The sequence below is a fragment of the Beta vulgaris genome, chromosome 8 (assembly GCF_026745355.1).
Source record: "Beta vulgaris subsp. vulgaris cultivar EL10 chromosome 8, EL10.2, whole genome shotgun sequence".
NCBI lineage: Eukaryota > Viridiplantae > Streptophyta > Magnoliopsida > Caryophyllales > Amaranthaceae > Beta > Beta vulgaris.
In genome coordinates, this window is record NC_079209.1 from 30,617,996 (window position 1) to 30,643,604 (window position 25,609).

Consider the following 25,609-nt stretch of genomic DNA (forward strand, 5'->3'; position numbering starts at 1 on the left):
GTTTCTTTCTAGTGTAAAGCATGTCTATGAAATGAATTTACTCATGATGTGTATTTTATTATGCGTACATTGAATATGTAACATGGATATAACATGCTAAGGTTCATTAGAGATGTTTCATTTGACCTAAACAACACTTATACACCAAGTAATACGATTATGCTTCTTAATGGAATATATTTAGTACATGGACTTGTGGAGTGATTGTGATGATTGAGGTGGAGTTGTTATGTTATTATTGTTATGGAGTTGTTGTGGTGGTTGTGGTAAAGTTGTTGTGGAGTTGCTATTGTTGTTGTTGCTCTGTTGTAGAAGTGTTGTTGGGTTATTGGTGTTCTGTCATTGTGGTTGTGGTGGAGTTGCTATAAAGTTGTTGCCTATTGTTGTTGTTGCGCCATTGTTATGGTTGTTGTTGTAGTTGTGGTGGCTATTGTGGAGTAGTTGTGATGGTTGTGGTGGATTTATTATGTTGTTGTTCTGTTGTTGTGGTGATGCTGTGGTGGGTTATAGTTAAAATAGTTTACTAGTTTAGAAGATGAATTAGTTTGGATATGATTAAAAAGGTTACAATGATGTGTCCAGAGCTAGTATCATGTGGTTTATAGTTTAAGTATATATATCCAAAGTATTCAGTAGAACAATATGGTTCATCTTGTTATTATGATTCAAGAAGTTGGAGTGATAAATTTGGGAATATGATTTACTTAGGTTTGTTATGAACATAGTAGGTGGTGGTTTCTGTTGTTGGTTGTGCTATTGTATTGTGGTTGTGTTGTTCTGTTATTGTGCTTAATGTTGTGTTATTGGTATTGGAGTTATTGTTGGTGGTGGAGGTGGTATTATTGTTGTATGTGATGTTGTTATTATGTTGTTGTTGTATCGTTCTTATTGGATAGTCGTTGTTGATGATGCGAGGGAAGTCATAATCTTAGAATTGGGAGACTGTTATAATTATTGTAGTTGGAGTTGATATGCATAGAGTCGAGTTATGAGTTATGGAATGACTTCGTTAATTTCTATTTACGGGATTTAGTTTGAGTAGCATAATGGTTGCGTTAGAAGAAGTTAATTAGAATAGATAAGATTGGGTGTTGATTATTGTTATGAAGTGATTATTGGAGGATGATTTTGGAATGGAGTATCATTCGCAATTATGAAAAGGATTGTGTTGTCGGAATTGTTATTCGGCTGGTTAAGGATTTGAGTGCAAGATGGAAATCAGTTTATTAAGGTTTATTTATGTGTCGAGTTAGCTTTACATTTTCATTATATTTGTTGGTAGCCAAATTATGTTCTTGATTTAGGTAAGGTTGTGTGTTATGTTTAGTTGGTTTAGTTATATAATTTTGATATGATTATGAATTGGGATGCTAGCCGGTGTAGCTAATATCATCGAAGTTATAGTTATTAATTAAGGATTAAGGAAATTAGAATGTTAAAGGTTGATAATTTGTGAATTGGGAATTAGTATAAGTTTGGTTATTCATTATTGATGTTATTGTGAGGTGGTTGTTGAAGAATGGCTATGTAGACGTATATAATTCAAGATGATATGGGAAATCAAGTTATGATGCTTGGAGGTTTCGTATAATTATTATAGAGTTGAGGTAACCTTTAGGTTCAGCAAAATATATTTAAATGCTCCCGTGGGCGTTATATTGAATTTTGGATATCATATATCGTTTGTGGCAATGGCCATGATTATAGATACATCTCTATGAGTTAGTTGTGAATTGCTATTGGATTGTTATAAAAGTATCATTTTGTTCAATTATCAAAATCGTTCGAATATACTATATTTCTCAAAATATGATTTGGTATGATAATGAGGAAATGATTCAAATATGAGTTAAGACTAGATAAGGACGAATATGGTGTTATGTTATGAGTATTGAGGATTCAAGTATGAATCATTAAATATCTTATTTTATAAATATGAAAGTGAGGCATGAATAGGCACCCCGAGTTAGGGCGGGTAGAGTCCCTAGTTGTTGCCTTCCAGGAAGGGCGAACTCCTGGCGTTATAGGACATGTCCAGGTAAGTCTTGCAAGCATAACAATAAAAGGCTAGGTGACGACCCTCAATAGTTTGGAGACAGCTGGTACTGCGTGGTACCCCTCTCCACTCGCGTTCATGCCAAACGATTTGATTTTGTGAAACTATAATAACTGAGTCGAATGCAATTATTTGTTATCATAACGATGTGTTAGTTTTCAAAATACACCTAAACTTGTATTTTCTATTATACAGTGTGTACTCATCTTTGCTGATAGTGTTGTCATTTCTGTGGCCTGTCACTTGGTGGGTGGCAGAGTGAAATATTGTTGCAGGTTTGGTGTTGTGAGCTCAGGATTCTGAAGTGAAGCAAGATAAAGATGTCGTCGTATGTAATAGCCCTATTTTTAAGTGCGTTTATTAGATGTGGATTATGATTATTTAAGTTGATTTAGTTTCGGAAAATTCTTATTTTATTTCAATTGTGAAGTACAAATTTTTATTTGTCGTGTTGTAATGTATTTATTTATTTAATTATATGAGATTATTTTTATTATTATTATTATTATTATTTTGGGTCTTGTGCAATTAGTTGAGCGGTATTTCGCAAATTGGAAAATCAAGGTGGGTTTCCTTCTCGAATCACCCAACCCTTTTGTTATGTTTATCCGTTAATGAAACCAAATCACCCCCCCCTTGTTATTTTGTCGGTTTAGTTAAACAAAACCCAAACCCATCTCATTTCATTTCTCCTTCCCCGTAAAACCCCAAAATCCAAAACCCCTTATCCCCTCTTCTCTCTCTCTTCTCACGCGCCGGTGCCGGTGGCTACAGGTCGGCAGTGTTGTCGTCTTCAGTTATTGCTCGCCGGAATTCTCCCTACTATGTGTTCGCGTCGTTGTTGTTGATTATGTTATTGCTGCTGTCCTGTTTTTCTCTCTCCTCCCTCGAAGCTTTCTTTCTCCTCGTCCCGTTGGTGCTGTTGTTCGACGGTTATCGGGCTATTGTTGTTCGTGGCTGGTGGTGTTGTCGTTGTTCTCCTCTCCTCGCCGGTGTTCAGTCGTCTTCGAAGACTCGAAACCCCCCTCTATGCCTATGTTCTTCGCTGCTCCTAGTAGAGCAGAGGTATATTTCCTCTCTGTTCTTAATTTAGACCCTTCTTAATTGTAAATTAAGCCAAGTTGTTGTTGTGGTTTGTTGTTGTTGTAGGTTATGTTGTATTATTCTGTTGTTCTTGTTGTGCTGCTATATTATTGTTATTGTTTTGTTCTTGTTGTAGCTGTGCTGTTGCTGTTTTGTTGTTATTGTTGTTGTTCTGTTGTGGTTGGCGTTATTGTTGGTGGTGGAGGTGGTGTTATGGTTGTGGTGTGGTTGTGTGTTGTTGATGTTGTGACGGTTGTTGTTGTGTCGTTGTGATGGTGGTTTATTATTAAAATGGGTTGCTGAATTGGTGTAGTTATTTGTGGTGATTATTGTTGGGTTGTTGTGGTTATGGTGTTATTGTTGCGTATGGTTGTAAAGGATTTCTATATTGAGAATTAAGGAAATTAGAATTTTAAAGGTTGTAATTTCTAGATTGAGATAGGTTATGTTTTCATTTTTTAGTTTAGAATAGTTAAGATTGGTTATTGATTATTGTTACTATTGTGAGGTTATTATTGGAGGATGATTATGGAATTGAATCTCATTTGGAGATGAAAATGATTTGAGAAATAAAACATTTATAACGGGCTAAAGTAAAGGTTACGAGTTTTCAACTCATTTTGGAATTTTGTTTGTTTTGTATTTCTCCCCTTAATTTGCAGGATTGATATTCAGAGCTCGGAATTCGAAGTGGAGCAAGATCAAGGTGTCATAGTGGCTTAAGGATTAAGCTTGTATTTTAGATAGTTGGTTTGAGAATAGTTATTTATATATCGTTGTATATAATTTTTGGGAATTTACTTGAGATATTGGTGTATTTAAGGATATTTTTCCGCTGCGATTTTATTAATTAAGATTTGGATTCTAGGTTATAGATGTCGAGTGCGTTTCCGCTAGCAGCTCGAAAGAGCGGGCTGTTACAAGATGGTATCAGAGCAACCATGCGACCGTATGCCTAGTTGGCTACCTAGCGAGGGTAAAAGATCTTTGAGATAGTTTGAAATCAATTTGGGATTATTAGTGGTTAAAACTATAATGATTTAAACATTGAGTTTTTGTTTTGAAGTTTCGAGGACGAAACTTATTTTGAGGGTGGTAGAGTGTAATAGCCCTGTTTTTAAGTGTGTTTATTAAATATTTATTATATTTATTAAGTTAATTATGTTTCGAAAATTTCTTATTTTATTTGAGTTGCGAAGTATAAATTTTATTTGTCGTGTTGTAAAATATTTTACTTAATTTTTATGAAGTGATTTTTACTAGTAATTTATGTGCAACTAGTTAAGTTGTATTGTGCCGAAAATAGGAACCTAAAACCCGCTTATCTGTTTTCTTGGTCGGTTGGATAAACCCAAATAGCATTTCCTTTATCGGTTAATGAAAGATTCAAAAACCCAACACTTGCTTTCATTCTTTCTCGTGGCTTCTAAACTTGATGACACCAAAACCCAAACCCTTCGTGTCATTTTGTCAAACCCAAAGAAATTCCAACTCCTTTCCTTATCTCGTCATTTTCCCATAAACCTACTTCCTCGTAAAATTCAGAAACCCCAAAACGAAACCCTTCCCCTGTTCTTTTGGCTCGACGAATCGAAACCCCAAACCCTCAATTCACTCTCTCATCCCTTGCTCTCGGTCTCGTCGGAAATCGGTTGCCTCGCCGGTGTTTTTGCTGTGTGTGTGGTGCTGCTCGCAAGCCAGCACACCACATCTGTTGTTCGTCGCTGCTGTTTGTCGCAGCCCTGTTTCTCTCTCTCTTCTCGCGCGTCGGTGCCGGTGGCTACAGGCCGGCGGTGCTGTCGGCCGTTTTCAGCTCGCCGGAGTCCTCCTTTTACTTTGTTCGCGTCGTTGTTGTCATGACGTTGTTTTTGCTGCTGCTTTGTGCGTGGAGTTCGTCGATGCTCCACCGCTGGGTACCGAAGCTTCGAAACCCCCCCTTTATCCCTTTGTTCTTCGCTGCTCATGTTGAGCAGAGGTAATAACTACCTCTTTCTTTTCCTCTTGAAATTCTGATTTCATGTTTTGTAAATTAAACCCAAGTTACTATTGTCTGTTGTTGTTGCTGCTGCGTTGTTGCTGGAGCTTTGAAACCTCCCCCTTAACCCTCTGTGACTCTCTTCTTCGCTGCTCTACTTGAGTAGAGGTACACACCTCTTGTCTATCTTTGTTTTAATTTAGAATCTTTGATTAGTAAACTCAAATTATAAATTAGATGATGAGTTTAATTATGGAGTATTTGTTCTTTGGTGGTTTCTCTGTTAAAGGATGATTGAATTGTTGCAGGGTGTTATGTTGTTATCCTCAAATGGAGGAATGTTTTATGATTTTGGGATTAAGATTGCTAGATAGGTTTGGTTGATATTATCCGCCAAATCAGAGTTATGTTATTAGTTGAATGATTGATGATAAGATTATATTAGAAGAGGATAGTTAGATTAACTTCTCATTTAGTGAGCAATTTATTTATTAGTTTGTGGTTATTGAGATGTAATTAGATAGCGATTGCTAATGTTGTGGGGATGGTCGAGATTTCGTGTTGTTGTGGTGGAGTTGTGAATAGAGGTGGCAAACGGGTCAAACGGGTCGGGTACGGGTGGGTTAAAACGGGTCGGGTCATAATCGGGTCAACTTTTTGTTCGGGTCGGGTTTGTTCAGGTACGGGTTAATATCGGGTCCATGAGATTTCCGGTCATATCGGGTCGGGTTAGAGCGGGTCGGGTTAAAACGGGTCGGGTTAGATCGGGTTTTCAATCTCCCAAATAAATAAAACACATATAAAACTAATGAGAGTAGATTAAATAATTCATGGACAGTGGCTAAATTATATATAATATTTCAATACAATATTTTCCTTAAATTTGTTTAAAAAGTAATTAATATGACAACTTTTCGGGTCGGGTTCGGGTTGTGGTCATCATTATCGGGTCATTTTCGAGTCGGGTAGATTCGGGTTTGGGTACATTCGGGTTCGGGTCTTATTCGGGTCTATTTTAATTCGGGTCAGGTTTGGGTCGGGTCGGATTAATTCGGGTTTCGGGTCATATTCGGGTCGTTAGTTTCGGGTGAAAAGCGGGTTGCAGGTCGGGTATTTCGGATCGGGTCAACGGGTACGGGTCAACTTTGCCGGCTATAGTTGTGAAGTTGTTATTGTTGTTGTTGTTGTTGCATTGCTGTTATTGTTGTTGTCTTGTTCTAGTGTTGTTGTTCTGTTGTTGTGGTACTGTTGTAGTTATTTGTTGAGGTGTTGGTGTTGTTGTGTCGTTGTAGTGGTGGTGGTGGCTGGTTTTGTGGTTGCTGCTGTTATGTTGTTATGTTATTCTAGTGTTGTTATAATAGTTTATTAGTTGAGTTTAGAAAACTAAGTTGTTGATGATTTTAGAAAAGCTTATTGATTTAGATTAAGTAATGTGATTACAAGTTATTTATTGAATAATTTATTCATCTCTTTTATGGTTAATATGTATTATCGGATAGTCGTTGTTGATGATGTGATGGAAATCATAATCTTAGAATTGGAAGTCTGTTATGATTATTGTAGTTGGAGTTAATATGTATAAAGTCCAGTTATGAATTATGAATTATGGGATTGACTTCGTTAATTTCTATTTGCGGGATTTAGTTGATTAGCATGGTGGTTGCGTTAGAAGAAGTTAATTAGAATAGTTAAGACTGGTTGTTGATTATTGTTATTGTGATGAGGTGACTATTGGAGGATGATTTCGGAATGGAGTATCATTCGGAATTATGAAGGAGATTATAATGTTGGAATTGTTATTCGATTGGTTAAGGATTTGAGTGCAAGATAGAAATCAGTTTATTGAAGTTTATTTACGAGTCGAGCTAGCTTTATATTCTCAATATAATTGTTGGTAGCACAATTAGGTGCTTGATTTAGGTACGGTTGTGAGTTATGTTTAGTTTGTTTAGTTATATAATTTGGAATTGTGATTATGAATTGGGATGCAAGTCAATATAGCTAATATCATCAAAGTTATAGTTATTAATTAAGGATTAAGAAAATTAGAATGTTAAAGGTTGATAATTTGTGAATTGAGAATTAGTTTAAGTTTGGTTATTGATTATTGATGTTATCGTGAGATGGTTGTTGGATAATGGCTATGTAGACGTATATAATTTAAGATGATATGGGAAATCAAGTTATGATGATTGGAGGTTTCGTATAATTGTTATAGAGTTGAGAACCTTTAGGTTCAGCAAAATATATTTATAAGCTCCTCTGGGCGTTATATTGAATTTTGGATATCATATATCGTTTGTGGTAATAATGGCCATTATTATAGATACATCTCTATGAGTTAGTTGTGAATTGCTATCGGATTGTTATAAAAGTATCATTTTGTTCAATTATCGAAATCGTTCGAAAATACTATATTTCTCAAAATATGATTTGGTATGATAATGAGGAAGTGATTCAGATATGAGTTAAGACTAGATAAAGTCAAATATGGTTTTATGTTATGAGTATTGAGGATTCAAGTATGAATCATTAAAAATCTTATTTTATAAATATGAAAGTGAGGCATGAATAGGCACCCCGAGTTAGGGCGGGTAGAGTCCCTAGTTGTTGCCTTCCAGGAAGGGCGAATTCCTGGCGTTATAAGACATGTCCATGTAAGTTTTGCAAGCATAACAATACGTGGTACCCCTCTCCACTCGTGTTCATGCCAAACTATTTGATTTTCTGAAACTATAATAACTGAGTTGAATGTGATTATCAGTTATTATAACAATGTGTTAGTTTTCAAAATACACCTAAACTTGTATTTTCTATTATACAGTGTGTACTCAGCTTTGCTGATAGTGTTGTCATTTATGTGGCCTGTCACTTGGTGGGTGGCAGAGTCAAACATTGTTGCAGGTTTGGTGTTGTGAGCTCAGGACTTTGAAGTGAAGCAAGATAAAGATGTCGTCGTAGCTTATGGATTGAGTTTGTATTTTAGATAGTCAATTAAGGAATAGTTTCTGATATATTTCGTTGTATACAATATTTGAGAATATTAGTCGAGATATCGGTGTAATTGAAGTCTTATATAAAGGATTTTTTTTGTGGGCCCATAACCCACAGGTTTCAGGATCGATTTGTAAGGTTATGTTTCCGCTGTGAGCAAATGTTTATTTCGAGGCTTATTAAGCGTTGATTTTAATTAGTGAATCTTAAGTGTGTTTACCTAGCAGCTCGGAAAAACAGGCTGTCATTTGTAACATCCCAAGCATGTCATATATCAAGTTTGGTTAGGTTCTGAGCTCGGATTCAACCCCGAAAGGCTATTTAACTAGAAGTTCATCGCTACCCGATAAAACAATCTCCAAACGATTTTCATAATCTTAAAGTTTAAGGCTCTCAAGGACGTTCTAACTTATCTATTGGTTTCCAAATCGTTCTTAGCTAATAAGAATGATGGTTCTTATCCTCTTTGACCTTTCTTAACCACTAAGAATGATAGTACTTATCCACAAGCTTTCTTAACCCTTAAGAATAATGATGCTTATCCACAAGCTTTCTTAACCATTAAGAATGATGATGCTTATCCACAAGCTTTCTTAACCATTAAGAATGATGATGCTTATCCACAAGCTTTCTTAACCATTAAGAATGATGGTCTTATCCACTTGTAGCTTTTAAATAAAGGTTCTTAAAAACAGGGCTATTTCATACTACCACCCTTAAAATATGTTTTGTCCTCGAAACTTCAAAACATAAACTCAATATCAAAATCGAGGAAAAAAGAAAATGAAAGGAGCAAACTTTTCAAAATAAGATTCCAAATATCTCATTCGTAGAGATCTCGTTTGAAATTCTTTTACTTAAGCAAATCATACAATTTTCTCAAAATATACACCACCATAGGGAACACAGGACACTACACCTTTACATAAAAGAATTCATATAGCACACGCAAAAGCGCAAACAAATATATACTCAAACTTCAACATTCCTAACTCCTGATCATCAATTCTCAACCACTAATAATCCCAAATCGAGTTCAAACTATCCCAATGATCTTTTACCCTCGCTATGCAGCCAACTAGGCATACGGTCGCAAGGTTGCTCTGATACCATTTGTAACAGCCCGCTTTCTCGAGCTGCTATGTAAATACACTTAAGATCCACTAATCACAATCAATGCTTAATCAGCCTCGGATTAAACATTTACTCGCAGCGGAAACATAACCTATAAAACGATCCTGAAACCTGTGGGTTATTGGCCCACAAAAAAAAACCTTTATATAAGACTTCAATTACACCGATATCTCGACTAATATTCCCAAATATTGTATACAACGAAATATAAATATCTAATCTCAAATACACTATCTAGATACAAACTCAATCCATAAGCTACGACGACTTCTTTATCTTGCTTCATTTCAGAATCCTGAGCTGACAACATCAGACCTGCAACAATATTTCACTCTGCCACCCACCAAGTGACACACCACGGAAATGACAACACTATCAACAAAGCTGAGTACACACTGTGTAATAGAAAATACAAGGTTAGGTGTATTTTGAAAACTAACACATAGTTATAATAACAGATAATCACATTCGACTCAGTTATTATAGTTTCACAAAATCAAATCGTTTGGCATGAACGCGAGTAGAGAGGGGTACCACGCAGTACCAGCTGTCTCCAAACTATTGAGGGTCGTCACCCAGCCTTTTATTATTATGCTTGCAAGACTTACCTGGATATGTCCTATAACGCCAGGAATTTGCCCTTCCTGGAAGGCAACAGTTGGGACTCTACCCGCCCTAACTCGGGGTGCATGTTCATGCCTCACTTTCGTATTTATAAAATAAGATATTTAATGATTCATACTTGAATCCTCAATACTCGTAACATAACAGCATATTTGACCTTATCTGGTCTTAACTCATATCTGAATCATTTCCTCATTATCATACCAAATCATATTTTAAGAAACATAGTATTTTCTAACAATTCCAATAATTGAACAAAAGGATACTTCTATAACAATCCAATAGCAATTCACAACTAACTCATATAGATGCATCTATAATCATGACCATTACTACAAACGGTATGTGATATCTAAAATTCAATATAACTCCCACGGGAGCATTTAAATATATTTTGCTGAACCTAAAGGTTACCTCAACTCTCTAACAATTATACGAAACCTCCAATCATCATAACTTGATTTCCCATATCATCTTCAATTCTATACGTCTACATAGCCATCCTCCAACAACGACCTCACAGTAACATCAATAATCAATAACCAAACTTAACTATTCTAATTATCTTCTTCTAACGCAACCATTATGCTAATCAAACTGAATCCCGCAGATAGAAATTAACGAAGTCATTCCCATAACTCATAACTCGACTTCATACATATCAACTCCAACTACAATAATTATAACAGTCTCCTAGTTCTAAGATTATGACTTCTCTCGCATCATCAACAATGACTATCCAATAAGAACTATACAACAACAACATAATAACAACAGCACAAACAACAACAATACCACCTCCACCACCAACAATAACACCAACACCAATAATACAACATTAAGCACAATACATCAGCACAACCAACAACAGAAACCACCACCTACTATGTTCATAATAAACCTAAGTAAATCATATTCCCAAATTTATCACTCCAACTTCTTGAATCATAATAACAAGATGAACCATATTGTTCTATGGAATACTTTTGATATATATACTTGAACTATAAACCACGTGATACTAGCTCTGGACACATCATTGGAACCTTTTTAATCATATCCAAACTAATTCATCTTCCAAACTAATAAACTATTTTAACTATAACGCACTACAATATTACCACAACAACAGAACAACAACATATAATAGATCCACCACAACCACAATCCCAATAACAACAACAATACAACAACGACAACAAACAGTAGCAACAACAACAAATAAAACTTAGGGCTTGGATAAATAATTCCATAATCTGAAATTTAAAGGAAAAGGAACAAGAGGTGTATACCTCTGCTCTGCGTGAGCAGCGAAGAAGATAGTCAAGACAGAGGGTTGAGGGGGAGGTTTCGGAGCTTCAGCAACAACAACAAACAAAACTAACGTGGGATTAATTTATAAAACTTGAAATCAGAATTTCAAGAGAAAGAAAAGAGGATGAATATACCTCTGCTCATAATAGCAGCGAAGAACAAAGGAATTAATGAGAGAGAAGGGAAAAGATGTGTAGTCACAGGTCCGGCGAGGCATGAGGGTGGTGCGGCGACACATCGAGCCAGCGGCGAAGCACCGACGCCAGCAGTGCGTCGACGAATAGCAGCAGGTCCGACGAACAGGGCCGGCACGGAATAGAGGAGAGAGGAAACGAGAACAGACGGCGCCGACAAGGGGAAAACTCCGGCGAGCAACAAGAACGCTGGCAAGCACCCGAATTCCGACGACAAGGCAGCGAATACAGGAGAGATAGAGGTCGGGTTTTTGTTGGGGATAGGGTTTCTTTCACGGGTGAGAGAGAAATAGTTTGGAGGGGTTTTGGGATATTTGGAGTTTTTTGACTTGAGAGTGAACAGAAGGCTCGAGAGAGGGAGATATAAGAAAATGAGATTTTAATAATCTCAACAATGAACCGCCAAGGGATAAAGTAGGGAAATCGACTTTCGCTTCCTATTTGGCCAAATACCTCTCAACTTAAACTTAAAATCCGAAAACATAAAATAATGATAAAGATAAAGCATGTCTATGAAATATTGTTGCAGGTTTGGTGTTGTGAGCTTAGGATTCTGAAGTAAAGCAAGATAAAGATGTCGTCGTAGCTTATGGATTGAGTTTCTATCTAGATAGTGTATTTGAGATTAGATATTTATATTTTGTTGTATACAATATTTGGGAATATTAGTCGAGATATCGGTGTAATTGAAATCTTATATAAAGGATTTTGTTTTGTGGGCCAATAACCCACAGGTTTTAGGATCGTTTTATATGTTATGTTTTCGCTGCGAGTAAATGTTTAATCGGAGGCTTATTAAGCATTGATTGTGATTAGTAGATCTTAAGTGTATTTACCTAGCAGCTCGGGAGAGCGGGCTGTTACAAATGGTATCAGAGCAACCTCGCGACCGTATGCCTAGTTGGCTACATAGCGAGGGTAAAAGATCTTTGGGATAGTTTGAACTTGATTTGGGATTATTAGTGGTTGAGAATTGATGATCAGGAGTTAGGAATGTTGAAGTTTGAGTATATAATTGTTTGCGCTTTTGCCTGTGCTATATGAATTCTTTTATGTAAAGGTGTAGTGTCCTGTGTTCCCTATGGTGGTGTATATTTTGAGAAAATGGTATGATTTGCTTAAGTAAAAGAATTTCAAACGGGATCTCTACGAATGAGATATTTGGAATCTTATTTTGAAAAGTTTGCTCCTTTCATTTTCTTTGCTCCTCGATTTTGATATTGAGTTTTTGTTTTGAAGTTTCGAGGACGAAACTTATTTTAAGGGTGGTAGTATGTAATAGCCCTGTTTTTAAGAACCTTTATTTAAAAGCTAAAAGTGGATGAGACCATCATTCTTAATGGTTAAGAAAGCTTGTGGATAAGCATCATCATTCTTAATGGTTAAGAAAGCTTGTGGATAAGCATCATCATTCTTAATGGTTAAGAAAGCTTGTGGATAAGCATCATCATTCTTAATGATTAAGAAAGCTTGTGGATAAGCATCATCATTCTTAATGGTTAAGAAAGCTTGTGGATAAGCATCATCATTCTTAAGGGTTAAGAAAGCTTGTGGATAAGTACTATCATTCTTAGTGGTTAAGAAAGGTCAAAGAGGATAAGAACCATCATTCTTATTAGCTAAGAAGGCTTTGGAAACCAATAGATAAGTTAGAAAGTCCTTGAGAGCCTTAAACATTAAGATTATGAAAATCGTTTGGATATTGTTTTATCGGGTAGCGATGAACTTCTAGTTAAATAGCCTTTCGGGGTTTAATCCGAGCTCAGAACCTAACCAAACTTGATATATGACATGCTTGGGATGTCTTAAGGTTAAAATAGTCATTTATCCCAAATAATTACGTGGATCAATAGGGTAAATTGCTTACATAGTAAAACCTGGCCAGCTGAAATTACAGCTCAGACCTATGCTCAAAGAAAGTTGCTTAGTAGCTTCTTAAATGTCGATCTCTCAAAGACCTTTTTATGCATGAAAGCCAACACCTTAGGATAACACCTCAAGCAAGAATCACCCAAAAACTCCAAGAAACCGACCTTGCCCAGAATAGGTTTCCCTCCCCTGGGGGTACCGCCATAACAGACTATAAAAGCCTGTTCTGGATTTTCGTCTCTTTTCTCTTATTTCTTCCTCTTGGACACCCACTTTTCTTTACATAGAACTCTTCTAGACATCCCTACAAAGTAGTTCAAGCTTTAGTTCCAATCTTTAGACCTTAAACTCATATAGAAAACCTTGCTGAAAGATCACATAAGTTGTTGTAAGTTAAATAGTTTACACCTCTTGTATTTAAGCTTAGTTTTTCATATCTAGAAGCTTGTTGAAACTAATCTTTAGCATTTTATACATTCAGGGGAAGCTGTAGGAGTAGTTAACCAATTGGATTAAGGAGTTTCGTGGCTTTAAGCATCCTTAGTAAAGGTACACACTTAGTTTGGTTTTACCCTAGAGATTTCCATACCTATAGTTAGGTGATTGTTTCTTTCTAGTGTAAAGCATGTCTATGAAATGAATTTACTTATGATGTGTATTTTATTATGTGTATATTGAGTGTGTAACATGGAGATAACATGCTAAGGTTCATTAGAGATGTTTCATTTGACCTAAACAACACTTATACACTAAGTAATACGATTATGCTTCTTAATGGAATATGTTTAGTACATGGACTTGTGGAGTGATTGTGATGATTGAGGTGGAGTTGTTATGTTATTATTGTTGTGGAGTTGTTGTGGTGGTTGTGGTGAAGTTGTTGTGGAGTTGCTATTGTTGTTGTTGCTCTGTTGTAGTAGTGTTGTTGGGTTATTGTTGTTCTGTCATTGTGGTTGTGGTGGAGTTGCTGTAAAGTTATTGCCTATTGTTGTTGTTGCGCCGTTGTTATGGTTGTTGTTGTAGTTGTGGTGGCTATTGTGGAGTAGTTGTGATGGTTGTGGTGGATTTATTACGTTGTTGTTCTGTTGTTGTGGTGATGTTTTTTTTTTTTGGCAATTCAAAATTTTTATTGACTACCAAAAAAAAGGAGTACAAATCAGAGTGAAGAAACAAGCCTTCAACACTGTACAACAAATGCTAAGCTTAAGAAATTAATAATTGTCTTTCAAGCTCACAACATCTACAAGAAACTCTAAAGATAATCTCTTTAACAAGAATATTACTAGCTAACAAAGTATTCTTAAAGACTTTGTTGTTCCTTTGAAGCCAAATAGCATAGACACTTTCAGTATAAAGCATAATGTATACTTTATCTAGGCTCTTCTTACTTCTAGCTTTTTTAATCACACAATCCAGTTCCAGACTTGCATTAGCTAAAGGCTGTTTCTAGATATACTGCAGAACCTGTCTCCAGACTTCTTTACTGTAATCACAGGAGAAAAAAAGATGTTGCCTATCTTCCAGATGTTGATCATAGATTTTGCATAAAGGGCCAATGCTAGTATTCCAAAGACTTACTCTACTTGCAGTAGCTAATCTGTCCAGCATTGCTAACCAAAGAATAAATTTGCTTTTTGGAGTTGAATTGTTGTTACAGCAAAGTCTTCTCCAATCAACCTTCACAAAATTGCCTCTGAGCAGCTTGTATGTCTTTTTTATGCTAAAAGTTTGCTGAGTACTTATGGCATCCCAGCCTCCAACATCTTCTAACAATCTTCTGGATGCAACAATCTTTTTTAACATCCAAGAGAAATTGTTGCTTAAGTTCACCTCCATCGGTGTACTTCTCTTAATATAGTATGCATTAACCCATCTAACCCACAACTTGTCTTGTTTAAACGCCAAAGCCCAAAGAAGCTTAAGAAGAGCTGCCTTATTCAAGACTTTCATGTCTATAATATTCCACCCACCAGCAGCTTTGGGCATTTGAAGGGAGTCCCGGGCAACAGGAGCCTTTTTTGACTGATCAGGAGATCCAGTCCATAAGAATCTTCTGCAAATGGACTCAACATCCCTAGTAAGCTTCTTAGGGAGAGGAAAAATTTGAGCCCAAAAGTTCTGCATACTCCCTAGTATAGCTTTTATAAGTTGTAATCTGCCTGCATAGGTAAGGAAGTAAGCCATCCAACCCTGAGCTTTGCCAGTAATTCTATCAATCAAAGGTTTGCATTGAGTGAACCTTAACTTCTTTGCTGCCAAAGGGACCCCAAGATATCTGAAGGGGAGCTCCCCAATAGGCATGTTCATTAAAGTTGCAAGATGAGTAGCTGAATCATGACTGATTCCAGTAACATAAATACAACTCTTATCATTGTTAGCTTCAAGACCTGAGGCTCTTGAAAATTTATGAAAAGCTTTAAACAACTCCACCACTGAACCCTGATCTGCCCTTGCAAACATGAGTAAGTCATCTGCAAACATAAGATGAGTCAACTGAATTCTCTTGCATTTTGGATGATACTTAAAGTTTGAACCCATATTACCCAAACACCTACTCATATACTCCATACTGATTGCAAAAAGGAAAGGGGATAAGGGATCCCCTTGCCTTAGGCCTTTCTTAGCAGGTTAGTTGGATAACCATTCAAAAAAATAGAATATGAAACAGTTTGCACACATTGCATAATCCATTGAATGAACTGATTAGGAAAACCCAATTCCTTTAACATACTTTCAAGAAAAACCCACTCCACAGAGTCATAAGCCTTCCTAATGTCAACTTTAATGACACATCTAGGAGACATAGACCTTCTGTTATACCCCCTGATTAATTCAGTTGCTAGGAGAATATTCTCACCAATCTGTCTTCCAGGAATAAACCCTGACTGAGAGCTACTCACCACTTCAGAAATCACCTGCTGCAGTCTCTTTGTTAGGATTTTTGAAATAATTTTGTAGACCATGGTACAACAAGCAATAGGTCTATATTCTTTGACATGGGTGGGGTTTTCAACCTTTGGAATCAAAGTAACAGTTGTAATGTTTACTGGAGTATGCAGCTTTTTACAATCAAAGAATTCTAGGACTCCTGCATACACTTCAGGTTTAATGATATCCCAAGTCTTCTTGAAGAACACAGCATTAAACCCATCTAGGCCTGGGGCTTTAGAATCATCAATTGAAAGTAAGGCATCATTAATCTCCTGATATGAAACTGGTTGTATTAGAGTATTACAAGCCAGCTGAGACAATCTAGGGCCCCTTCTAACCATATCAATGTCAATAGCCTCAATAGCTTCTGATCTGGATCCCAGCAGCTTCATGTAGAAGGCCTTGATTTCTTCTTCAATTCTAGTGGAATCAGTGAGAACCTCCCTCTGTGAGCTATGAAGCACAGTGATTTTACTTTTGGCATTTCTCACTTTGATGGCAGTGAAAAAGATTTTAGAATTAGCATCACCACAACATCACTTTGTTGTGGTGATGTTGTGGTGGGTTATAGTTAAAATAGTTTACTAGTTTAGAAGATGAATTAGTTTGGATATGATTAAAAAGGTTACGATGATGTGTCCAGAGCTAGTATCATGTGGTTTATAGTTTAAGTATATATATCCAAAGTATTCAGTAGAACAATATGGTTCATCTTGTTATTATGATTCAAGAAGTTGGAGTGATAAATTTGGGAATATGATTTACTTAGGTTTGTTATGAACATAGTAGGTGGTGGTTTCTGTTGTTGGTTGTGCTGTTGTATTGTGGTTGTGTTGTTCTGTTATTGTGCTTAATGTTGTGTTATTGGTGTTGGAGTTATTGTTGGTGGTGGAGGTGGTATTATTGTTGTATGTGTGTTGTTATTATGTTGTTGTTGTATCGTTCTTATTGGATAGTCGTTGTTGATGATGCGAGGGAAGTCATAATCTTAGAATTGGGAGACTGTTATAATTATTGTAGTTGGAGTTGATATGCATGAAGTCGAGTTATGAGTTATGGAATGACTTCGTTAATTTCTATTTACGGGATTCAGTTTGATTAGCATAATGGTTGCGTTAGAAGAAGATAATTAGAATAGTTAAGTTTGGTTATTGATTATTGATGTTACTGTGAGGTGGTTGTTGGAGGATGGCTATGTAGACGTATAGAATTGAAGATGATATGGGAAATCAAGTTATGATGATTGGAGGTTTCGTATAATTGTTATAGAGTTGAGGTAACCTTTAGGTTCAAAAATATATATTTAAATGCTCCCGTGGGCGTTATATTGAATTTTGGATATCATATATCGTTTGTGGTAATGGCCATGATTATAGATACATCTCTATGAGTTAGTTGTGAATTGCTATTGGATTGTTATAAAAGTATCATTTTGTTCAATTATCGAAATCGTTCGAAAATACTATATTTCTCAAAATATGATTTGGTATGATAATGAGGAAATGATTCAAATATGAGTTAAGACCAGATAAGGATCGAATATGGTGTTATGTTATGAGTATTGAGGATTCAAGTATGAATCATTAAATATCTTATTTTATAAATATGAAAGTGAGGCATGAATAGGCACCCCGAGTTAGGGGGTAGAGTCCCTACTGTTGCCTTCCAGGAAGGGCGAATCCTGGCGTTATAGGACATGTCCGGGTAAGTCTTGCAAGCATAACAATAAAAGGCTGGGTGACGACCTCCTCAATAGTTTGGAGACACTGGTACTGTACTGCGTGGTACCCCTCTCCACTCGCGTTCATGCCAAACGATTTGATTTTGTGAAACTATAATAACTGAGTCGAATGTGATTATCTGTTATTATAACTATGTGTTAGTTTTCAAAATACACCTAAACTTGTATTTTTCATTACACAGTGTGTACTCAGCTTTGCTGATAGTGTTGTCATTTCTGTGGCCTGTCACTTGGGGGTGGCAGAGTGAAATATTGTTGCAGGTTTGGTGTTGTGAGCTCAGGATTCTGAAGTGAAGCAAGATAAAGATGTCGTCGTAGCTTATGGATTGAGTTTGTATCTAGATAGTGTATTTGAGATTAGATATTTATATTTCGTTGTATACAATATTTGGGAATATTAGTCGAGATATCGGTGTAATTGAAGTCTTATATAAAGGATTTTGTTTTGTGGGCCAATAACCCACAGGTTCAGATCGTTTTATAGGTTATGTTTCCGCTGCGAGTAAATGTTTAATCCGAGGCTTATTAAGCATTGATTGTGATTAGTGGATCTTAAGTGTATTTACCTAGCAGCTCGGGAAAGCGGACTGTTACATATATATATATATATATGTATATATATATATATATATGTATATGTATATATATATATGTATATGTATTTATATATATATATATATATATATATGTATATGTATATATATATATATGTATATGTATATATATATATGTATATGTATATGTATATATATATATATATGTATATGTATATATATATAAGATTTAGTTTAAAATAATTTATTTATTTAAAAAGGTTGACTATTTTGAAACTCAAAAGAATTATTTTAAAGATTTAAGGATGTTAAAGTATTTTGTTAAGGCATGTTTTAAAATATATTTGAAATACTATTTGGATTTGAAAAAGAAGTTTAAATGGGCTTGAGGAACCAAAATTCGAAGTAGACTAGGAAAAGGACTTCCAGTGATGTTAGGAGTTTTTAATCATCAATCCTATTCATCATTCTATTGAAATCCAATTGCCTTTTTCTATGCCCAAAAGGAAAACATACATATCAATATCTTGAACCCAAATTTTACCCACACAAAAACTTCTTCTCTCCTCCTCCCACATAACCGGCGGTCCCCTCTCCTCTTCCATGTTATTTTTCATCCTTCTTCCTTTCTTCTTTTTCAAGAAACATTTTCTTCTTCACCAAGAAACACCACAAACTCTGCAATCACCACCACCACCGCCGACCACTAGGCTGCGCCGCTCCTACTCCTCGTCGGCGCCCTCTCCTCCTTTGTTCTCTTTGTTGTGTTGGTTTAATTATTTTCTTCCTCATGTTTTGATTAAAGATTATCTTTTTATATTTTAATTTAGTACTAATTATGATGAGAAGTTTAAATTTACTTTAATTTATAAACTCAAAACTTCCTTTTTTATTAATGAAGCTTGTGTACTATATATACACGCCTATCATAACCCTAGCATGCTTTAAATCCTATCACAACTAATAAGATAAACACAAACTAAGAAGATAAACAAAAAAAACTTTAACACACACCTAAGATAAAGCTTATCCATGCCTATATGATAAGAATTACCATATCCAAACTGACTTAGACTCCTAACAAGATACAATGACAAGGAATTAGACTCCTAAATAGAGTAGGATTCCTTCATCACTTAAATACCTAAACTAGAGAGTTATAAAACAAATAAAATACATAGTCTCTTAACAGAACTAGGACACTACATACGAATCCTAATAGAACTAGGACTCATAGGAAATGACCATATCCCATATGTATCATTTCTCATTATTAAAACTTAAGTATTAAAGCCTCCTAGTATAGTACTACTATACTAATTGTTAAAAACTCTCAAAGCTCGTGTTTAAAATCATAATCTCCATCAACAATACTCTTTTCGAATTTCCAGCAACATATAATATATGAAATCCCTTTTCAAACTTGCTCAAACATATTTAAAATCATAAGAATAATCAATTTCATGAATTATTATATACTATTATGATTTGCAATCTTTAAAACACTAAAAATCCATACTTTGATAATTAAAAATCCAATTCAAACCTAATATGCAAATCTGAATTTTTATATCTTCAATACATAAATTATATAAACTTAGTTTCATAAATAAATCATCGAACTAGAGCTTTTGAACATAATCGTACTAAAAACAAATCTTAAAAACATAAACTTTCAATAAAACTTGAGGAGGAAGATAAGTAATCAAACCAACGCAAAGGAAAAAGGAACGCCGACATGAATCAGCGACGTCTGGCAACGACTGCTTCAGGCGGTCGGTGGTGATTGACGGGGCAGCAGACCGGCGAAGCAAAGAAGTGAAGGCCGAAAGAGAGCCAGGATGAAAATCGAAGAGAGAGAAAAAGAAATAGGAGGGCCGAAATTATGGGAGGAAGGAGGCCGGAGATAGAAAATAATTGTGTGATGAAAATTTGGGGTTTATATAGGTTCCCCTTGTGGGCTTAGGAAAAGGTGATTAGGCTTAAATAGAGTTTAATGATTAATGAAATTAGTGTTTGGGTTCCCCATACCCAATTATGAGTCATTATTCTAATTCAAATAGTGTTTGGGTTCCTCATATCCACTTAGAAATCCTTTTCCAAATCCAAAAAGTGTTTTAAGCTTTTCAAATATCTTTCAAAGCATGCCTAAATAAAATATTTTAACTTTTTTAAATCATTAAAATAATTCCTTTGACTTTCACATAATCAACCTTTGAAGAAATGAATCATCTAAATACTAAAATATATTTTAAATATAAATAACTATACATTAAAATATATTTATAAAATCCACAAATTTACGGGGGATTACACTACATCGAGTCTCAATTTTGTTGGGTCGGGTCTGGGTCCTAGTCCAACGTTGTCCAGACCTAAATCCAGCTGAGATGTAACCATTGACCAATTTATAATTTTTTTCCTAAAAATAATTATGTTGAAATTGCAAAATATATTTATTGTTGACAATAATAAGTCTTCATTATCCAAAAATAAAATTAATAATGAATTGAAGGAGAATTGACAAGTGATTTTTGCCACATTATTGATACATACTGAAGTATATGATACTTATATAGGCATTTGTGATATTATGTATCTTTAACAGTCTTGTCTACTAAACTTTTAAATTAACATATGTTTAAATAGTATTTTCTTCTTGTACTTTTATTACTTCATTATTCACTAATAATTAATAGTCGAGTTCCCGTCAAAAAAAAAAAAATTAATAGTCGAGTTTAGCACTAACATCGTTTTATATACATATAAAAGTTTGGTGAAAAAAAGTATACATATTAAAGGATATTGATAAGAAAAAATTATAATAACCCATTTCAGACCCGCTAGATCCAACGGATTTTAGTAGCGGTCTAAATTTTTTCAACTCAGTTGGTCTAGGATTGGTCTAGATCCACCTTAATATAATCGTATTTGGGTCTGGATCTTGCTTGACACACGTCATAACAGACTAGAGGTGATCATGGGCCGGGCCTAAATTCGGGCCAAATTTTTGTGTTCAAAGCCCGCTATTTTGGGCCAAAAATAGCAGGCTTTTCGGGCCAAAAACAGACTGGGTCAAAAGATAGACTAAAAAGTCGTTTTTGACTTTGCCGAAAGCCCTCCCAAAGCAAAAAAAATCCCGGCTGGGAGCCGAAAAATTCTGCCCAAAAACGGGTCGGGCCGGACCAAAATGATCAGCTCTATAACAGACCAATTGCCATCACTAGTCCGAAGGGGAGACATTTCACGGGGCTTTGATTTTATTTTCTTGGTACTTTTTTCATAATCTAGGTTACTTTTTTTATAATCTATGGTTGTGGTAATTATTGGATGTATATATTGTCATCAATTGTATAGGATGTTTAATTAACATTACCATCAAACCCCAAGCCATACTGCACAAATCAATATAGCCGATTCTAAGGAAAATGCAAACCCATACTTTCAAGTTTTGGTTCGTATTGTGCTACACCGCACCAACGGTAAGTGCACTATGATTTATGATGATTAATATAAATAATAAACTCATTTGTATTAAAATGCAGCTCTACAGATCTCACCAAACTAAGGGAATATAAATAGCCTTAAAAATGCAGTTCATTCCTTCGTCAACTTGATATGATTTTAAGCGTTTCCATCCATTCTGTATGTTTGAGCACTCGCAAATCAATAATCAGAAGGAAGAACTGAATGGTATTGACTTGAATTACACCCTCCAACCAAAGGATCCATATGTGAAAGGGGATAAAGCAGAAGGTACTCGAGCATTTTTCAAAAATAGCATGAATACCAATGATACAATGATGTTTATGACTACGGCATCTAAGGCACATCAACTAGGTCAATACTCAATACCAGTAAAATGAAACCAACAATCTAATGTCCTATCTATTCACAACTCCCCCTTGTACCTCTTCGTGTACATATTTTTATACAATGTACATAAATTCCTGAAACCATCTAATGTTCAAATATTTGGAAGCAAAAGTTTCTGTTCTTTACCGGTCTAAGAGCTAGATTGTTCTTTTACTTTATCCGTCCACTTCTTGGCTCTCCCTTGTCACTTCAGTAGAGAAAACGTAGAGCTGAGGTAACTACTGTAAGGTTGCATTTCAAATGGCATCATGGGGTTCTACGTTTATATCCATAAGATCGATGTGTTGTTTTAGACCATGCAAAATCACGACGACACCATAGCACATCACTCATGGGTCTAAAGCATGAACATCACCATCCAAGCTTCGGCGTTTCTTCTTTCCCTCACCATGTCTTGACCTCCTAGGAGCCTCATCCTCACTTTCACTTTCATCATTCGTTACATTGTTACATGAGACAATTTTCTCAGTACCTTGTTGATATTGAGGGTCACCACCACGTCCACCACCCATATCCTGCAACTTCCCTTGCTCTGGACCTGACCCAAATGTTTCACCCCAATCATTACCAGGTCCTCTCAGATCTCTCTTCGGACCCCGATTGCCACCTTGAGGAGGTCCAGGTTGGGGAGGAAAAATAGGAGGCATACCCATTGGTCGACCACCTCTCCCTCCCATACCCATTCCTCCTGGCATGAAAGGAGCACGCCCAGGACCCATCATCATTCCAAAACCACCACCAGGAAGAACACCTCCAGGTTGTGAAGGTCTACCAGGAAACATCATACCAGGTGCAGGACTCGTGAAATCACCAGAGAACCTTGGACCATAAGGCATGAAAGGACGAGGAGCCATGCCAAAAGGATCAGGCATTGGAAAGCCATCAGGTCCAGGTCCATATGTGAACCCATCCACCCCCATCATGCCAGGGGGAAAGGCTCTCATCCCTTGCATAGGACGAACACCTCGACCCATTGGAAAGTTTGGAGGCCACATCATTCCTCTTCCCCTTCCTCTGCCTTGAATAGCAAGTCCAGGTGCCTGGCCAAAACTCTCATCTTCTTCTTCACTTTCTTCCTCTTCTTCCTCCTCTTCATTGTCGTCAAATGGAACTATGTCAGGATTCTCAGCTCCATTTTCTATGTCGACTCCTTTAGCTTTTTCCTCCTCACGTTTGGATTCAGCTGCTGAGAGAGTTGCCTGACAAATTGTACGAAAAAATTCAGAATAGGCGAGAGAAGGATCACATAAACCAACCAAGAAGAAAAAACAAAAAATAGCAATACAAGCAAAAACCAAAAGAGAGAGTGAACACGAAGATTCAAAAGCGCTGAAAAACTAAATAACGAAATTCAAATCTCGGTGCCAACTAAAGGGCTTGAGCTTTTTACTACAAAAATAAGATGTTGCTTATAACATTAGTTTTCCCTTGCAGGAGCCTTCTGAAGATTTTCGCTGTACACTCAACTCAACTCACACCATTCCACCTTCAACTATAATACCCTTCAGCTTCCATGGCTGAAGTAACCATGAGATCACAACTTCATCTAACTATGAACCCGCAACTACAAAATATATCACCACTACAATAGCAGCTCATTCTCCTCCTGTTCCTTCCTACACCCATATCAGCTCATTCTCCTCCTGTTCCTTCCTACACCCATATCAGCTCCACGACCATTTGGTAGGCTAACCACAAAGTACAGGTGCAAACTAGTTCACTTGTATAGAAAACCCTTCTTCACTCTATTAGGCCAAGCCAAGTGGACCATTTTAGACACTACAAAATACAACTATGAAACATGCTTTATTCATATATATATATATATATATATATATATATATATATATATATACATAAGGACGTGAAAACAGTAGACTAGTCATTTAACTTTAGGGAAAATATAATCCTTTATTAAATAGACATGGTAATTCTTTTTCCAGGAAATGTAATCCTTCCTCGCAAGGGAAAAAAAAAGGGATCACATTTTAGCCAAAATGGATCACTTATCGGTTTAACATAACTTATTCCTTAGTGTTCTCACGTTCTCATATAAGTAATGTTTCTACCAGAACCTAAGTCCCTAACAACTAGAATTTTGCTCTTTATTATCGCTATCATTGAAAAAAAAAAAAAAAAGCGCAGTTGCGGAAACTACATGTCGAGGCGTGATTTACAAAAATCACATAATGCTATGTTTGGATAGCAAGATTTCATTTCAAATCCTGGATTTGGATGAAATCTATTGTTTGGATAGCATGGGATTTGAAATTATGGAATTTGTCCAAATTTTTACAAAAGCCTATATTAGTAGAATTTAAAATTCAAGCTAGTACCTTGTCATTTGAAATTCTCTCCTCATACATATCCCAACTCCATAAGTAAACCCACACTTTCTAATATTTATTTCTCTCTCCTTTAGTAAACCCAGACTTTTTCCCTCTCCTCCATTAAACCTCTATTTCTCTATCCTCTATCAAACCCTCTTTAGAAAACAGTGATTAGGAATTGAAATACAAACTTTAAATTCCAGATTTCAATTCCATTATTTGAAATGAAATACAAGTTTCCAAACACTACCTAAGTGGATTTTGATGTAAATAAAAACACACCTTGCAAAGGGGATGGATGATGATTCTAAACCCAAAGGAACAAAAACACTTGAAATCACTCGAAACAAGGATAGTTGCCAAATCACAAGAACAAACTAAATGATTTGGGGTATTAGGCGAGAGATAAGACTCACTCTCTCTCTCTCCTAAGCTTATCACTCAAGACAAACAAACTTAAAGCAAATTATGAAAAACACTCGTTTTTTTAAGGCAATCACAAAACTGAATTTTATTCATCCTTTGCTCACGTTATATAAAAGAATGGAGCAGCAAAAGGAAGCCAAAAGACTTCATAAACAGGCTAGGAAAACCGTCCACTAATTAAGGGTTTAGGAGTTACACTTCGACGCCCTCGCTCTTTTTGGGCAGGGGTGGCCTGGGATTTTTTTACAGTGTCGTCTAATTCATGCCTATCATCAAGCCTATTTAATGAGTTGTTACAAGCTTGCTTAAACCAACAAATGATGATGATACATATCTAAGAGCGCTTAGTTTTTGATTGATTAAGATTAATCTCACTAATCTTGATTAATTAGCCTAATCATGATTAATTAGCACTAATCTCATTTAAGTGTTCCTTAATCATGTTTAAGTACTAAATTGTTAATCACATATTAGTAGCCCTAATCATGATCAATTAGTAGCTAATAGT

The 25,609-nt window shown here is 35.9% G+C and overlaps 1 protein-coding gene and 2 long non-coding RNA genes across 4 annotated transcripts in view; 2 read left to right on the top strand and 1 right to left on the bottom strand.

Annotated features, from left to right (window-relative positions):
* The first annotated feature begins 5,010 nt into the window (after positions 1-5,010).
* On the top strand, positions 5,011-8,231 carry LOC130589784 (uncharacterized). Its single transcript, XR_008967427.1, has 2 exons — positions 5,011-5,114; positions 8,001-8,231. It is a non-coding gene; the product is annotated as an uncharacterized LOC130589784 (long non-coding RNA).
* A 1,283-nt stretch (positions 8,232-9,514) lies between these two features.
* The window catches only part of LOC104901189 (30-kDa cleavage and polyadenylation specificity factor 30), a 44,017-nt gene continuing 27,922 nt past the window's right edge, over positions 9,515-25,609 (bottom strand). Inside the window, exon 7 of one of the 2 annotated variants that reach the window (XM_057391284.1) lies at positions 9,515-9,637. In XM_057391284.1, the coding sequence (XP_057247267.1) occupies positions 9,530-9,637 (108 nt within the window). In that variant the 3' untranslated portion in view covers positions 9,515-9,529. Of the gene's footprint in view, positions 9,638-22,214; positions 23,545-25,609 lie in introns of those variants that run through there. The other variant, XM_010688740.4, reaches the window with a different exon arrangement.
* LOC130589742 (uncharacterized) lies at positions 13,386-18,386 on the top strand. Its single transcript, XR_008967384.1, has 3 exons — positions 13,386-13,631; positions 13,725-13,792; positions 18,159-18,386. It is a non-coding gene; the product is annotated as an uncharacterized LOC130589742 (long non-coding RNA).